Source organism: Pundamilia nyererei, unplaced genomic scaffold, assembly GCF_000239375.1.
Source record: "Pundamilia nyererei isolate P.nyererei 1_Seehausen unplaced genomic scaffold, PunNye1.0 scaffold00128, whole genome shotgun sequence".
NCBI classification, from domain to species: domain Eukaryota; kingdom Metazoa; phylum Chordata; class Actinopteri; order Cichliformes; family Cichlidae; genus Pundamilia; species Pundamilia nyererei.
Genome location: NW_005187529.1, coordinates 728,935 through 744,450, shown reverse-complemented (window position 1 = coordinate 744,450; position 15,516 = coordinate 728,935). Strand labels below are relative to the sequence as shown.

Genomic DNA, 15,516 nt, shown 5'->3' with positions numbered 1-15,516 from the left:
CGTCCTTTATCCAGTGCCACCAAGAGCTGAGCATTTTCCATTTTTCCATTTTGGTTTTGACACACTGATTCAAAAACCCCTGTGAATATTTAAGGACCTCGGAGAAAGAAAAATCTGATGTTTTGTGGCTTCTTGACTTGAGCTGGCACTATCAGGGCTCGATTAAAACACTCAGCTCTGATGTGTCCTAAAAATTTTTTTAATGCTGATAATGAGATATGTAATTTTTTACAGACTTTTTGTGTAAGTACAACTTTTTACCTTTGGATTTTCAGCAATATCACGTATCTGCATTACTTTTATCAGCCAATATTTAAAAAGTTAAAAAATTACAGTTTTAGAGAAATGAAGTCAAACAGAGTTTTTTCATCCAAATCAAAGCCTTGTAGGGACAAGGTAAAAAACTTGGGCGTGTGGTTTGACGAGTCTCATGTAAAAGAGATAACAAAGACCGCCTTTTATCATTTGAGGAACATCGCCAGAATCAGACAAGGTTTGTCAAGCGATACTGCAGAGATTCTTGTCCATGCATTTGTGTCCTCACGTATTGATTATTGTAATGCTCTTCTTTCTGGGCTACCAAAGAAAAGTTTTAGAGGTCTACAGATGGTGCAAAATGCAGCTGCTTGCATTTTAACAAGAACTGGGAAATTTGAGCACATTAGCCCTGTTCTGAGATCTCTTCATTGGCTACCTTGTCAGGTTCGAGCAGATTTTAAGGTCCTGCTGCTCACCTACAAGGCTTTAAACGGACTGGCACCTTCATACCTCTCTGACCTTTTACATCTTTACGTTCCATCCCGTGCTCTCCGATCTCAGGACTCTGGCCTTCTAAAGGTCCCTAGAGCCAGAAAAACAGACAATTGGAGAGCGTGCTTTTTCTTTTCGTGCCCCGTTTCTGTGGAACAACCTCCCTCAAGATGTTAGGCAGGCATGCTCTGTGGAGGTTTTTAAAACTAAGCTGAAGACACATTTGTTCACCTTATCTTAGAAGTCTTAATTCTATGGCTTTTAGTTTTTACATTTTTACTGTTTTTAACTTGCATTGTGTCTTTTACCTGTATTGCTATGTATCGCTTTTATTATTATTTTTTATCTTTTTAGTTTTAAATAGTTGTACAGCACTTTGTTTGAAAGCGCTTCATAAATAAAGTTATTATTATTATTATTATTATTATTAAAGCTTCAAAACCCTTTAAAGTCTTTTCAGTAGTTATTGAATACACGGTTAAAGCCACTAACACTTTTCTTTTTATTCAGTGTTTCTCTATAGTATCAAGTGCTTGTGAAGAATACTGTTTCAGATGGGAAACAAGATCTTTTGTGGGTATTTATTAGAAGCTCAATAATCAAAAAGTGGATGGTTTTATGTTGACAGTGTTCTAACAACATTAAAAAAGTAGCCTATGTTCCCTCTTGTAAAATTTCTAAAACTCTGTTTATAATAGCCTCCGTTACTTTTGGGAAAGAGACTGAAAAATAGAGTGTCATAATCTATAAATTCACTTGCAGCAAGGTTTTTCACATCAGCTTTCCATAAGACAACTTAATGTAAAATCCTTTATGGAACTTTCAGATCATTTCTAAGGTATTTAGTAAACAAATAAGGAGCTATACACTCAGGATTTCATGCAGAAAGATTGCTCAGATAAACCCTGTTTCCCTCCCCAGTTAAAGAAACTCTCAAAATACCATGTAAGATTATTAACCAAGTGAACTGTGTCATTAAACCAGCTGACATTTGACCACTGGGTGGTGGCAGCAGTTGTTCCTCTTGTCAGAGCCATAGCGGCAATGAGATGCCACTGTCAGTTATTGCTCTATGGTTGTCATTGCTCATGTGAAATCCATTTTCTCTGTTTGAATACACTCTGTCAGGGAAGAAAAGATCCAAACTAAAATCTTCTCTGCCCAGTTTTTGACAGGGAGCATCTGACAGCAAATGGCTGCCTGGCCTCTTCACAGCCGAGCGACATCCATCTGTCCTGGACTGCCTGCTGTCTTTCACAATGGCTTCATTTTCTTTATACTGGTTTGCACTTACTTTACTCCTCTGGACTTGATTATCTGCCCTGCTGAAGGAGACTTTCACAGTCATCCGTTGAGTCATCCGTTCATATAGTAAGAATGTTTTTTATGCATATTGCACGTTATAAAATAACTCTGGTTAAACAATAAAAGGAAATCTATTTGTGTCCCATTAGATTTCTGCTCATATAGTCATAAACAGGGCTGCGTCTGCCTCGTATGACTGTGAGAGAGAAACTGTGATTGATGTTTTTCTGTTGCTGTTTTGCATATACGGCAACAATAGCTGTCAATCATCCGGTGATAAACATCAGTAATTTGATCCCTGTTTTGTCACACGCTTTCCACAACAAAAATCTCTGCATCATTAGATATGTGTGCTGCAGGAATACGTAAGGACGAGGAGACTTATCCATGACGACTGCTCTTAACCCGGAGGGATTTCACAGAGCTCCAACCAATATTTGACCTGGCAGCTTGTACCCAGCCTGTCAGACACTGCCATGGCTTTGAAGGAACTTTCCCTCAATGTTTTCACACCATCACGACACCCCACTCTACTCCGAATCGTCCCAATCGTCCCAAACTCATGTGGCGTCTTAATGCCATTAGAAAGCAGTCGGAATGCCCTCAGCTGGTCGCATGAGAGGCCTTTTAACGTCTCGAACAACTGACTGAGGTTCTGCTGAGTTAAAAATGAGGACGATTCGCGCGCAAAAATGGGAGCGTTTCCACAACTGTCCACGTGCAAATAAGTGTAAATCATTTGAAGGTAGACGAAACACTCTCGCAAATGTGGTTGTCGGTCAGTCGGTTATTAACCTGAAACCATTTGGAAATTCAATTTGGTGACACAGCTGTGCGAGAATTGTTGAAACACATGAAAATTACCAGGGAGCTATTTGTGACTGATTAATGCAATAATGACTTTCATTATCAGCAAAGTAACACAATGTGTGACTGAGCTCTGAGCTAAATACAAAAAAAGAAAACATAGAAAAAAGAAGAAGTTAATTTGGTGCATTCTTTAAAAAGTGAGACTGAGTCAGAGAGGAGCTGGAGAGAAAAGATTGCCAAAGCCAAAAAATCCAACAGAATTCGTGTAGTGTGGGAGAGATGTTTGCATACACTGTGTGGTTTTTTTTTCATTATTGCCTCCTCCTGCATACCTTTAACCTGTAAGATTAGAGGATACAATTAGACATGACTAGCATCAGAGCCCAGAAATGGTCAAAGTGATGATTCTGATATTGAATTTTTTCTTTCTGAGCGGACTCGCACGCTGCTTTCTCAGTCCAGCTCATTTATAGTTCGCTGCCAGATCTGGGAAACTGCTTCAGAAAGAAGAGGTGATGTGACACTTTACATGACGCGTAAAAGGCCAGTCTCTGACAGTACAGCTGCTGGTTGTGAGCACAGCTGCAGCTCCTCTGCTGGTTTGTGATGTTGTGGTTGGATGTTGCTCGGAATCTGGCTGTCACTGTGGGAATGTTGTGCCTGGGTGCGGTTGGTGTTCAGATTTCAGCCGTTGCTGCGCTGCTGCAGAAATGTCCTACTGCTACCATTTGAACGTCCCGTGATACGTGTCTTCCCCAACGACCAGAGTAGTCCTAAACGTGCACGCACGACGGCTGCGTGGAATCGGTGTTGGACCCATTAAGAGCAACACGTCCCGCCAAGAATTGTAACAAGCAAAGCACAGCCATGGCTACAGCCAGAGTTACAGCTGTGTCAGAGCTAGAAGATCAGCGCTAGTCTCTGTGCAGATTTGTGCCTCCGCAGAGATTCTCTCTGTGGTCACAGCCAGTGGCAGTCTACATGCAGTACATGGATGTGTTACCTTCTGTTGTCTTTATAGAGGTTTTCCTCTTTGACATCACTTTCACTTTGGACTTGAAGTTTATTTGGTTTAGGTGACAAAACTACTTACTCACAATGAGTAGTTGGGGAAATGTTTTCACTGGGCTGTAATTGGAAACTCGTAGTTATTTAAGGAGGAGTAGAGCTAATTAGCTAGAATAAGGTGACAGTAGAAGCTTTTTCAGAACTTACAAGAAACTTCTAAATTGCATGCACTGCAACTCACCGCACTCTCTAAAAACATTTCAATAAATTCCTTAAGCCAATAATGGTTATCTTAACCCACATGTTTAGAGAACTGGAGTAAAGCAACAGGCCTATATATGCCTGTGCTTGTTTATAGGAAGAAACTATTGTGACTTTTTCAAGCAATTTAAGTCACTACAGCTTTTCTAAATAGGTATGTTTTGCTAAGTATACTGCATCACTATCTCACTTTGTTATTTAAAATTGTGACTGTACTGGGTTTGTTTATTTCACAGGCTCCTAATGGTGCCAGAGTTAAGTTTCTTAATTGCTGGGATTGTTGCAAAGCAAAAATTCAACACTATGATATTATGGGCTAAAACGACTTTCTTTGTCCTCTGGTGACTAGTCTCATACATTTTTTTGTTTTAGACGCACTGTTATAACCAAAATAATATTTAAATAGTGCAATGTGGCATTATTTTTTTCACCAAAGTGTAGGAAAACTTTCCTTTTCTTAGGGTCAACTGACTTGCGGTGTTTGCTTTAGAGGCCTTAGAGTAACAGGGGCACCGTTAAACTGCTCCACAGTCCCACTGAGAAATTGATTGGTATTTTCAGACAAAAGAAAACGAGAGCCCTCTCCAAAGACCACATTTTTGACACCAGAACTGCATAAAACAAATCACCGATGTGTATTCTCTCGAAGTTCGAAAAACAGTGATTGGAGGTATCACCTTCCATTTATATTTATTTGTCTGAGAGGCTGCAGTGAGCAGAATCAGTCATTTTTGTGTCTTTCACGGAGAGCGCTCCTCTCCATAACAAGCTGGCCACTCATACAGCTGACAGACATTAGTAATTAGCAGTTTGAGCTGTATGCACAGACTTGACTGGCACTTCACAGTGTTGATACACGCTGATGCACAACATATACAAAACTTTGGGAATAACACAGTCGTGTGAAAAAGAAAGTTTTCGCTCTTTGCAGTCTTGTGGAAAACCAAGTGCACCCTTATTGCTTCAATAGGAATTAAGAGGGAAAGGAGCAGCCAGGTGCTGCTATAATCAAATGTACTTGATTAATTTATCATCAGCGAGTGTAACCACCTCTTTACAAGTTTATCAGTTTGCTCTTTGCTCTTTAGTGGGAGACTAATGAAGTCATACACACAAGATTACGTTGAGCTATTCCCGCTAAAGGTGGATCTACATGCTACTGAATCATTGGGGTGCACTTAGTTTTTCTAGTTTAGTTTCTATTAAAACTTTCTTTTTCATCTTGTTCACATTAGTTATCACTGGAAATATCTAATTAATATTTCAGTTAGTGGAGTTTTTGCCATTAGTGTCACTTGGTGAGTCCTAACAGATTTGGCACGCAGGTCATTCTAAATGGCTGATTAGTTCTGAAACTGTTTATAGCTATATTTCTGATTGGTTGACTGCTCTTGAGGCGTTTTGGAAGCCAGGACCTGTCTCGTTCTCAGATAAATGGATGAAGGCTCCTGTCTGAAATGGATTTACACACATTTCAATCTGTCTAACCCAATTTAGTCATTTAGAAATGGGGTTTTTAAAGTAAAATCCCAAAGGCAGTAATAGAGGTTTAAGTGAGAGTTCTTTTCACCTTATCCAATTATTTCATCTGATCATTTGTTACAAAGTTGAATCAGCCATCCAGCTTCAGCTCTTTTAGCCAATTTATTTAGCGTTAACTTTTTGGCAGCAAGTAGCAGACAATAAAGGGCATTAGCAAAAACCCTGCATTAGATAGTCTAGCAGCCCTTTAATATGTTTATGTTCACGACAAATTAGGACAGATGAAAGTGACTTCTCGCGGACTATTGCAGCGAATGTAAGTTGGGTATGTCGGCACAACCGCTGACGACACCTAAAAAGTGAAGTTTCTCATTGAATATGTTTTGATAGACTTCCTGAAGATTATTTATAATTCAGTAATGGAGTGCTCATTGTAGGCACAGCTAATGTAAACTCTGACTCTAATAAGGATAAATTCATGTGGAATTGTGCTCTCTGCTACAGTACTGTAATATATTAAATCAACTGTGGATAACAGTCATTTATTCACTTAATTATGTCCATTGAGTTAGTTTGACTGCAGCTGTGCCTTTTGTATTACACTCATTTGCTTAACAAGATAATGTAAGTCATTCTAAAACTCAATGCAATGCTGATTTGGCCCTGATAATAAGTCAAAACGCTGTCAGAATTGTGCATTTCATTGAAATAATATTTCTTACTAGGCACAGCCAGACTAGCTCATATTATTAAGTGTAGCACAGTGCAGGGCGTCTCATAATTTAGAGTAACACATGCATTCCCACTGTGCAGCGTGAGCCGCTGCACAACTCTCCCATCAGCCATACATTCTGCTGAAAGTCTACATTAGCAGCTTCAGAAGGGTTGTAAATTAGAAATGAAGAGGCATCTAGTGGTTCAGACCCTGCGACCCGTGCCGGGGCTCTCTGAGGCACCACAAACCACAATTTCAATTCTCCAAATAAATCCATCTGTGGCCAGAGCGGCCGAGAAGTAGTATTTCACCGCTGCGCACGGAAGAAAGAGAGACTCACATGATGGCTACATCTCCCCTTCTCCAGTGACACCAGAACACTCCTCTCTGTGGTCCTCGGCCCCTAAAGCCCCAAAGAGCATCGTAGCAGTCTTACAAAACAGAGCTGTCACAATCTGTCTGCATCGAGACAGAGGACAGACTCAAAGTTATGTCTCGCTTCCTGCCTGCCTTTTCTTCTTTTGTTTTCTATTCTTTCCATTTTAAAAAAAAAGTTTTTTCTATTTTTCTGTCTTAAAGGATGAATGGATGTTTAGATTGATAGATTTCTTCTTCCATTCTGCATATCACGATCTGGATACAGCTCTCTGCTCTGCACACATTCTGATCCATGTGGCTCCCGCCTCATGTGTTGCTTGTGTTTGGACAGCGCTGAGGCAGTCAGATCTGTGTTAAATGTGGCCTCACACTGGGCTCCACACTGATTGGTGTGTCAACACAGGCTGGATTTCAACTGCCTGCTCAAATGTGACTGTGTTTGTTGTGTCGCCCATTCAAATCCGACCGAGATCTGATGAATAGGTGAGAACAAGCTCATCAGATTTGAGCAGGCAGTGTAAACCTAGTCTGTGTTGACTGACACACCAATCAGTGGAGAACAGAGCGAGAGTTTGTGTTTGCTTGGGGGGGAAAAAAAGTCCCTTTGCCTTCAGACATGATTTATTTTGTTCCTTTTTTATGTTATTCTTTATTTGTCGCTGCACAGGAAGGACAATGTTTTCTTTTATTTTAGTAATAGGGAACAGAAAGATCACATGTAGGTGAAAGAAATGAAGGATTTGATCTGAGTTGTTAAAATGAAGAGGCAGCCGGTTTAAGGAAGCTCTCTGGAGGATTTCATGTTGCTGGTTGGGTGGGTGAGGCGGCAGAGTGAGAAGGGTTTTCGGGGCGGGGGAGGAGAGGAGGAGAGTCACATCCAAATCACTGCAATTAGCAGAAGCACGGGAGACTAGTGCCCCCCAGTGTTTGCTTAATGTATAAATAATTTCTGTACATCAGGGGGAGACTATCTGGCTTAAAAAGAGAAAAAGAAAAAACTCGCATCGAATTCTGTGTATTTTGCTCTTGCTTTGTTTTTTATGTATACACAACTATAGTCACTCAGAGACACACCTTTAATTACACAGTTATGTTAGGTAATTGTGTTTAAAATCCAAATAAAGCTACAGGACTGCAAAATAGTTTTTGCTTTCTTTAAGATTTGAATTATGATCATCATGTATGTGATCGCTTTAAATATCACATCAATACAGTAATTAGCTGTAATCAATTCCAATCGAGGCTAAGTAGTGGAAATTATATTTTACTGTTTTGTTGTTGTTTTTTCATACATACACATGCACATACATGTATATATAAAAATGGACTCATCCTGGATTGCTTTCTGATTAATAGATGGTGTTAAATATAACTCTTTGAGAGCCAGTTCTTCATGGGAAAGCATAAAAATGGTATTGACCTACATTGCTTTCTGTATTTTCACACAGTATGCCTTTAGCTCTTCTTTCTCAGTGTGACTCAGTACCCATAATCCCTTTGTATAGGCTGGATTGATGTCCTACATCGTCCAGTCCTCTCTTTGTCACTGGATGGTTTGTGTGTGCAGGGTGCTATCAATGAGTAACCAAGGTAAACCAGAAAGACCATACGCCTCGCCGGATCTCACACTGTGTCATTGTCCTGCATTTGCCTTGTTTGTGTGATACAGGTTGAAATGTTACAGGCTTTTCATATGCAGCAGCTTATCATTCCAGGATACTGAAATATGAGGGAAAACCTTTATTAAATATGTGAAATCAAGCAGTATAAACTCATTCCAGTGTGGATCAGTGCAGGTGGAACACAGAAGGTAAAATCCCAATTTACTCTGTCAAAGTGCCAGCCTTATTGCTTTAATGTCACTTTCAGAACTTCATCTTAATATCCCATTAGGACTAATGAGGAATACATCCTTTTCCCCTGCAGCAAAAGTCCTGTTTCTGTGGGAACCAGCTGATAGCAAGTAGACTTTGCCCTGAAGGAAACTGAAGCTACAGGAAGAGCAGCCGAGCGTGGTCTCAGTCGTCACAGCAGAGGTAAGGCATATTTTAATAGCTTCGCTGGAGTTGTACGAATTGATTTCTGTGAACAGACCTGAGTCAAACAGCAGCTGGACACTTTTTTATAGACTTTAAAACTGTTGTCATCTTGTCAGAACTTGGATTTAATGTTCCAAACTTTCAGCCCGCGTAAGCCAACAAAAACAAAGTCCACTTCGTGCCTTAGAAAACACAGTTTTAGGCTTTGTTTTGTTCCAGTTTGGAGAGATGAGCTGAAAAAGACGAAAAGTCAAAATGTGATTTTTATCTAGCAAATGATTTATTGCTGCCACGAGTGCAAAAGCCATTACTAATTACAGATATTACAGGAAGTGGAAATTGTTATTCATTAAACCATAATGAATAGACGGATGTGCACAGGGAGCGGCTGTTTCTGTCAAACTGCTATGTGTAGTCACTGCTTTACTGCAGTTGTACATCATGCAGCATTGATCTTTGAGCAGCTGGTTATGACTTCATTTCTTTCATGATTAATGCAGAACTAGGGAACTTGGGGGGGATTTATTATTCCCTTGTGTTCACTATACATATATACATTTTAAAAAATCCTTGCATTTATTGTCTGTCTGTGGATGACAACTAAATTTCCTCTGAGATCAATTAAATGCAATCTATTTGGCCATTAAATATACATACACTGAAAATAGATTAAGTTTTAGGGCCATTTTTATGGATGCCAGTCATGGAGGGCCTTGTATTTGTGTGATGCATGGTTTCATAATCACCCATTTGACATTGCCCCGTGTGCCAATTTAACATCACTGATGAAAGCACTGACACTGTCCAGAGGAATGTCTTTGTGACCTTAACTACCTTGTATGTCTAATAATTCTCTTTATCTTGGCAGTTTTGTGTCTGATAAAATTTGCTGACTTTTGGGCAAATGGACCACACTTATGACAACAGAAACGGAGGATATCCTCAGCCCCCTCCGTACAGCCCCGGGGACCATGGACAGAGTTCGTATACTGGGATGAGCTATGACGTTAGTAGCAATTCACATCATTTTTGTTAGCCTCAAAGGGAAAAAAATTTAAATTAAGCAGTGAGAGAAACCATTTTGCACATTGATTTTAGGGTTTAATATGCCGCTATCGTAAAGAATGAGCCCAAATCCAACACACAACTAGCCTTTGATCATGCTATCGTTGGGATGTGTAATTAAATGTGTGCTTACACATTTAATTACACATGGATTATTGGTTTAATTCCATGAAGTTACTTCAAAATGAACACTAAAGCCTCTAATCACATCATTCTGCCTTTTTTATGATTTGCAAGAAAAAAGTTTTGAATCTAAACTTCGGGTGTTGTCTGAATGATCCAGGTGGAGAAGGGCAGCGTTGCAGTGGTCTCCCCTCCTGGAACCTATGATAACATGGTCCATCCTGTGGGCCTGGGAGCAGGTGGAGACAACCAGCAATGTGACCAATCTCCACCCGTCTACTCTCCCGGCTTAGAGGATAGCGCCTTCAGTGACGCTGCCATACGGAGAGGTGAGGGTCGAAGGAAGTAGATCAATAAAGAGAGGGAGAAACAGGAGGCGAGAGAAATGAGCGTTTCTGTTTGCGTGGTCAGAGCCGAACGAGGATCAGCAATATTTACTCCCCTCATTTGCTTTGCAGTGTTTTCTTGAAAATTGATTTGGAATTGAAAATTGTTCTGTGATCTCTGCTCGCAGCCTGTCGCAGCTCTTCACCTCCCACACAACACAAATCATTTTTAATGAGAGGCAGGAATGCAAGTTTGGTGAAAACAGTCATTTTTGGCAACAGCGTGCAGCCTTACCTGCCTCAATGCTTCACTCTGACAGATTGTTGTTGTCGCATGTCTTTCTCCTGTCTGTCTCACCTCTCTGTGTTTCTGCATCTGTTTTTCTTTTTTTCTGAACAGGTTTTATAAGGAAAGTCTACTTGACCTTGATGATTCAGCTGCTAGTGACTGTGGGGATCATCTGCGCTTTTCTTTACTGGTGAGACACAATCACACGAGGCCATTCTTGTTCCAAAGAGAAAAGAAGAAATGTCCTTTATTGTAATCTGCTGGCTTTTAATTGTGTCATCGCCCACCAACACGAGGCAGAACAAGTGCATAAAGTCGTCCCTGCACAAATTTAAACATGCACTGGGGCCCTTCTCAAATCACCATAGTGAGGTGAAACAAGGTGGTATATAGTCCGCCTAATGTTTGTGCTTGCAGTAGTTTGAAAGCTCCCTGTGTTTGGTATAATGGATGTGGTGGAAGACTGCAACAGTCATTTCTTTTCATAAATTGTATTCAGCTCCCATGTGCACAATGCACTGCTCTCTGTTAATATTTAATAAAATCATTCCACTGCTTCTATCAGATAAATGGCAGCTCTATTAAACACTTCTCTCTTTCTCCCTTCCCTTTTCTTATCACCCCCCCCACCCCATCCACCCCACCACCACCAAAACAGGGACACACTTAGGAAATGGGCATGGAACAACTACTGGTTCACCTACACCATGATGTAAGTTGTTCAAAAACGTTCTCTTAGATTTTCTGGATTTCGTGTTTGGAGAAAGGGCTTCATGTGAGTCCACGGAAGTAAATCACAAGCTCATCTTAATATAAATAATGCGCTCAGTGAATCCATAATGTTTCTCCTATTATATGCTAATGCCGGTAAACTCTGTGTCGTGTGTGAAACAGGGCGGTGGTACTCGTCCTCATTGTGGCCCTGTCATGCTGTGACAGTCTCCGGCGTCGAGTCCCCCTCAATTTTATTGCCCTGGGCCTGTTTGTGAGTAGAGGCAGTACCAGCCAGGCATCAAATTAAACCACCACCACACCTGCTCTATTTCACAGTTTTTTTTTTGTCATGTATTTACTTTCCATTTGTCTCCCCCTTCCCTTCCCCTCTCTCCCTCCCTCTCCCTGCCTGTGTGCCTTTCTCCCTGTCTTCCTCAGACTGTTGCAGAGGGCCTGATGCTTGCATCTGTGGCGGCGTGAGTGTTTGTTTACAAAGATGAGTCCCCACCTGATGCAGACTCATTTGCACAATAATAATCCTATTTGATCCATATCTGATAGCGTGTTCGATGCCAGCAATGAAGCCATCATGCCAGATAAGATGTTATCAGCGCTGGTTTACCAAATTAAAAGGCACATGGGATCACATTCTCTGATTTTTTTTCAGCTGAAGATAAATCTGAGCACATCACAAATAGTTCAAAACCAATTTCTCTGTATTTCTCGGTGCCTGTGTAAACACGAGTTACCCTTTTTCCCCCTCCATCTTTCTGACGGTTCTTTTTTAGCAGCACGTCACTCTGTCAGAAAAAGGCATCAGATGAGACCTGACTATCAATAATGCATTAAAATTACCATATTTATAGGATATTGCTATAACTGAAGCTATAGCTGATAGGAAATGCATGCAGGCAATGCATTATTCAATACTTGTCCAGTGGGGTGGGGTTGGGGGGGGGGTCCAGTGCTCAAAGTTAAATGCATATTTCGAGAAAAAAAAATTCTTATAAGAAAATAATACTTCCCTTTAGGATAGACCAAACCCCGCTACTCATCCACCCCAAGATAGACATGATTCAGCTCTTACTGCACTGTTTGATATTTCTGTCTGCAGGTATTTTGATGCTGAAGCAGTCATGTGGGCTGTTGGGGCAACAGCATTTGTGTCCCTTTCCCTGAGCCTGTTCGCCATGCAGTCAAAGGTAAGATCTGTCACACACTCTGAGCTCAGTTTGCACTGCAGCCAAAAGTGAAACACGGCGCCTTAACTATACAGTCACTGGTAAATGTCCATACACTCAGCTGTGTTTCCTGTGCAGTCAGAGGGAACGTGTAAAGCTCAGCTGCTGGACAGGTTTTCACCTGCAGAGCTTTCAAAGTCAGATGAGTTTGCTGTCCTGGCAAAACTAAGATTGCTGCTGAGATCAGTGTATTTGTAAGTTGGGTTAATTCCCTGCATCCAGAGGGTTAAGCCCCCATGTGGCTGAGATAACTCTCGCCATATAGAATTCTTTATATAAGTCAGCCCTCGTCCTTTTCAGTCTGCCTCCTTTCATGAATTGTGAAAAAAAAAGCTTTTTATCAAGCAAAACTTCTCAACTTTGTGATTGAAACCCTAAAAAAATGACCGAAAACTTCACCTAAAATTCTGTAATAAGCATCCCAACGAATCCCAAATAAGTCTCGCTCGCTGAGGATTTTTTATTCTTTATTTGATCGTGCTCATCTTCTTCTGAGATGCCGCTCTCAAAATATATATAATAGCTTATGCTTGTGCACATGGCATTTAAAAGTTTCATTACAACTTGCAGCGTTTTATTAGCTGGAGCAAGTTAGGAGACCTTTTGAGAATCACTTCATTGATAGCTCGGCATGTTTCTTCAATAAACGCCTCATGTTCTGAACAAAAGCAATCACACAGCCAGTGGGGAAGATGTCAGCCACATTCAGATTGCATTTAGAGCCTCTTTTAATTGCTGCTAAATGGTGGTTGGCATTTCACACACTTTGCCACTTATTGTATCTGAAGGAGCTGGAGACATTTATATTTTCGCTCACAGTGGATGGAACAAGCAAGCAGCTGTCTGATAATCATACTAAGAATATATCTGGTGCTTAATTCTCTCTGCTCGTTATTAATCAGCGGGAGGAAGGTACGCAGGTCAGGTTTAAATAGCTGACATATAGAGGGAAGCGTACCCCTAAGCCCGTAATATAGTTTTATGGGCTGAGTGAGCGTCCGCAAACACTTGTAGTTTATTTTTTATGACTTCGCTTTCATCTTGCCATTTCCAGCACCTCTTGCTCTGCAGTTCACAATGTTCACAGAGCTTTTTAATCTCTGTCACTGTGATGCATTGACACTGCGTCTGCAGCCCATAGCTCCTCAGGTGATCAGTGCTAGTGATTCTCCTGTAGCAACTGCCATCTTTTTTTTTTATGCCAGTGTGGAAAAAATAAATAAAGGGGATGCAGGCGAAAAGGCCACCTTCATTCCCCCTGCTCAGTGCCTGTTGATTATTTATCCTCACTTGTTATAACCAGAACTGTCTTGATTTTCTTGAGTCTCGACTGCAATCTGTAGCTATCACAGAGCACAGCTGCAATGAGAACAGCCTTCAGTGTCCTGGATTTTACGAGAATGATGAGTACAAATGAGAGATGTTGGGGCTTGTCACATTAACTGTCTTTCTCATTTCCTATCCCTCCTTTGCGGCATCAGTGGGACTTCACCACAGCAAGTGGGTGCCTGTGGGTGCTTATCTGGACCCTCTTTTCATTCGCCCTCCTCTGTGCAATCCTCCGATCACAGGTAAATTAAAGAGCTTCTTTGTTAACCAGTGTGTTTGCAGTGGGAACAGGTTTTAAATGAATTGCTGACAGACCGGATGTACAGCCTCAGAGTCTTTGGCCCTAGAAAGCACAGGCCCGTGTGCTGGGCAGACTATACAGCAGAGAGCGTAAACTCAAACCTCTTAGGATTTAAATGTACACTGGCGTTCACTGCGTCGGCTGTTAGTGTTGCCAGCGGGTATAAATAAGCATTCTGCAGATTTTAGGTTGTAGTTGGACTCTGACTGCCTGTAAACCAAACAAAACAGTCAGAATGACCAAAAAAAAAAAGTTTCTGGCTTAATTACTGCCTACAGCAAACAAGCAGCACAGCACGCTAGAATAAAAATGTTTTGTTTTAAATTTGTGTTACTGAATGCCTCTCCTGAGTGTGTGTGATTCTTTTGCAGTATGTTTACATCGTATATGCCTGCCTGGGAACACTGCTGTTTTCTTTAGTAAGTACACTTTGGTAACAGAAAGTTCTTTTCCGCAGCACTTTTTTTCTTTTTGCTATGAAAAACAGAATTAAAATCCCCAATGGAAATAAAACGAAACCACCATCAAAGAGGGCTTATTGTCAAGTGAGTGTATATGATGCAACACGCGATCCCAGGGCGAAGCAGCCTGATACCAGTTGTTAGTGAAAAGAGAGCGACTTTGATGCCCCTGTGCCCTTTAATTTCAATTATGCACCACTTAACAGTAGTGGGCTTCCTTTTCACAGCCACCTCTCTGTGTGCCTTTGGCATTCGCAGCAAATGTTGTGACCCATCTCGTCAGCCGGTGGAACAAACTGCAGCTGCACACAGAGCTGAACAGGCTGTCAGCAGCAAGTCACAACTTATTTTCAGCTGCACAAGTCTGACTCCCGGATTATTTGTGTGGCCTGTTTATCTGCACCGTCCCATCTCTCAGAAATAGTTAATAGTGCCTGCGCTTGCTCGCAGACCAGTTCGCGTTCTCGATTCACAGATCAGTGCTGAGGGATCTCATTTTCTGTCCATCTCTCCGCAGTACTTGGTGTTTGACACTCAGATGATCCTGGGTGGAAAACACAGGAAGTATCAAGTCTCTCCCGAGGAGTACATCTTTGCTGCGCTCAACCTCTATTTGGACGTCGTCACCCTGTTCCTCTTCTTGCTGCAGCTCATCGGCCTCTGCCGCTGACACTTAAACTCCATGGCAGGATTTCCCCTTAAGATACTCTTCTTGCACACATGCAATCAATTCGTTGAGTTTGGTAAACACAGACAGCCAGTCTCCCAGACATGGCTTAAGCCCCCCAAAGCAAAAACACTGAAGATCTCCACAGAAAAACTTTTTTTGGTCCAAGTCTAGGCTTAAGCCATGTCTGGGAAACTGAGCCCATGATTCATATTGAATACGTCTCCAGACATCTGTCAGTATATTCAAGTT

The 15,516-nt window shown here is 41.3% G+C and overlaps 1 protein-coding gene across 1 annotated transcript; it reads left to right on the top strand.

Annotated features, from left to right (window-relative positions):
* The first annotated feature begins 9,652 nt into the window (after positions 1-9,652).
* On the top strand, positions 9,653-15,267 carry LOC102195239 (protein lifeguard 1). The gene is made up of 10 exons (XM_005743206.1): positions 9,653-9,754; positions 10,097-10,265; positions 10,663-10,741; positions 11,210-11,263; positions 11,446-11,536; positions 11,704-11,741; positions 12,380-12,467; positions 13,988-14,077; positions 14,508-14,555; positions 15,115-15,267. Exons 1-10 carry the CDS (start codon positions 9,653-9,655, stop codon positions 15,265-15,267), a joined length of 912 nt encoding a protein of 303 aa, XP_005743263.1.
* Positions 15,268-15,516: the final 249 nt, after the last annotated feature.

Excerpts from the sequence above, each read along its gene's own strand:
- LOC102195239 (XM_005743206.1), top strand. The coding sequence starts at position 9,653 with ATGGACCACACTTATGACAACAGAAACGGAGGATATCCTCAGCCCCCT. Across the intron at positions 10,742-11,209 it reads ATCTGCGCTTTTCTTTACTG|GGACACACTTAGGAAATGGG; the intron begins GTGAGACACAAT and ends CCACCAAAACAG. Across the intron at positions 14,556-15,114 it reads GAACACTGCTGTTTTCTTTA|TACTTGGTGTTTGACACTCA; the intron begins GTAAGTACACTT and ends ATCTCTCCGCAG.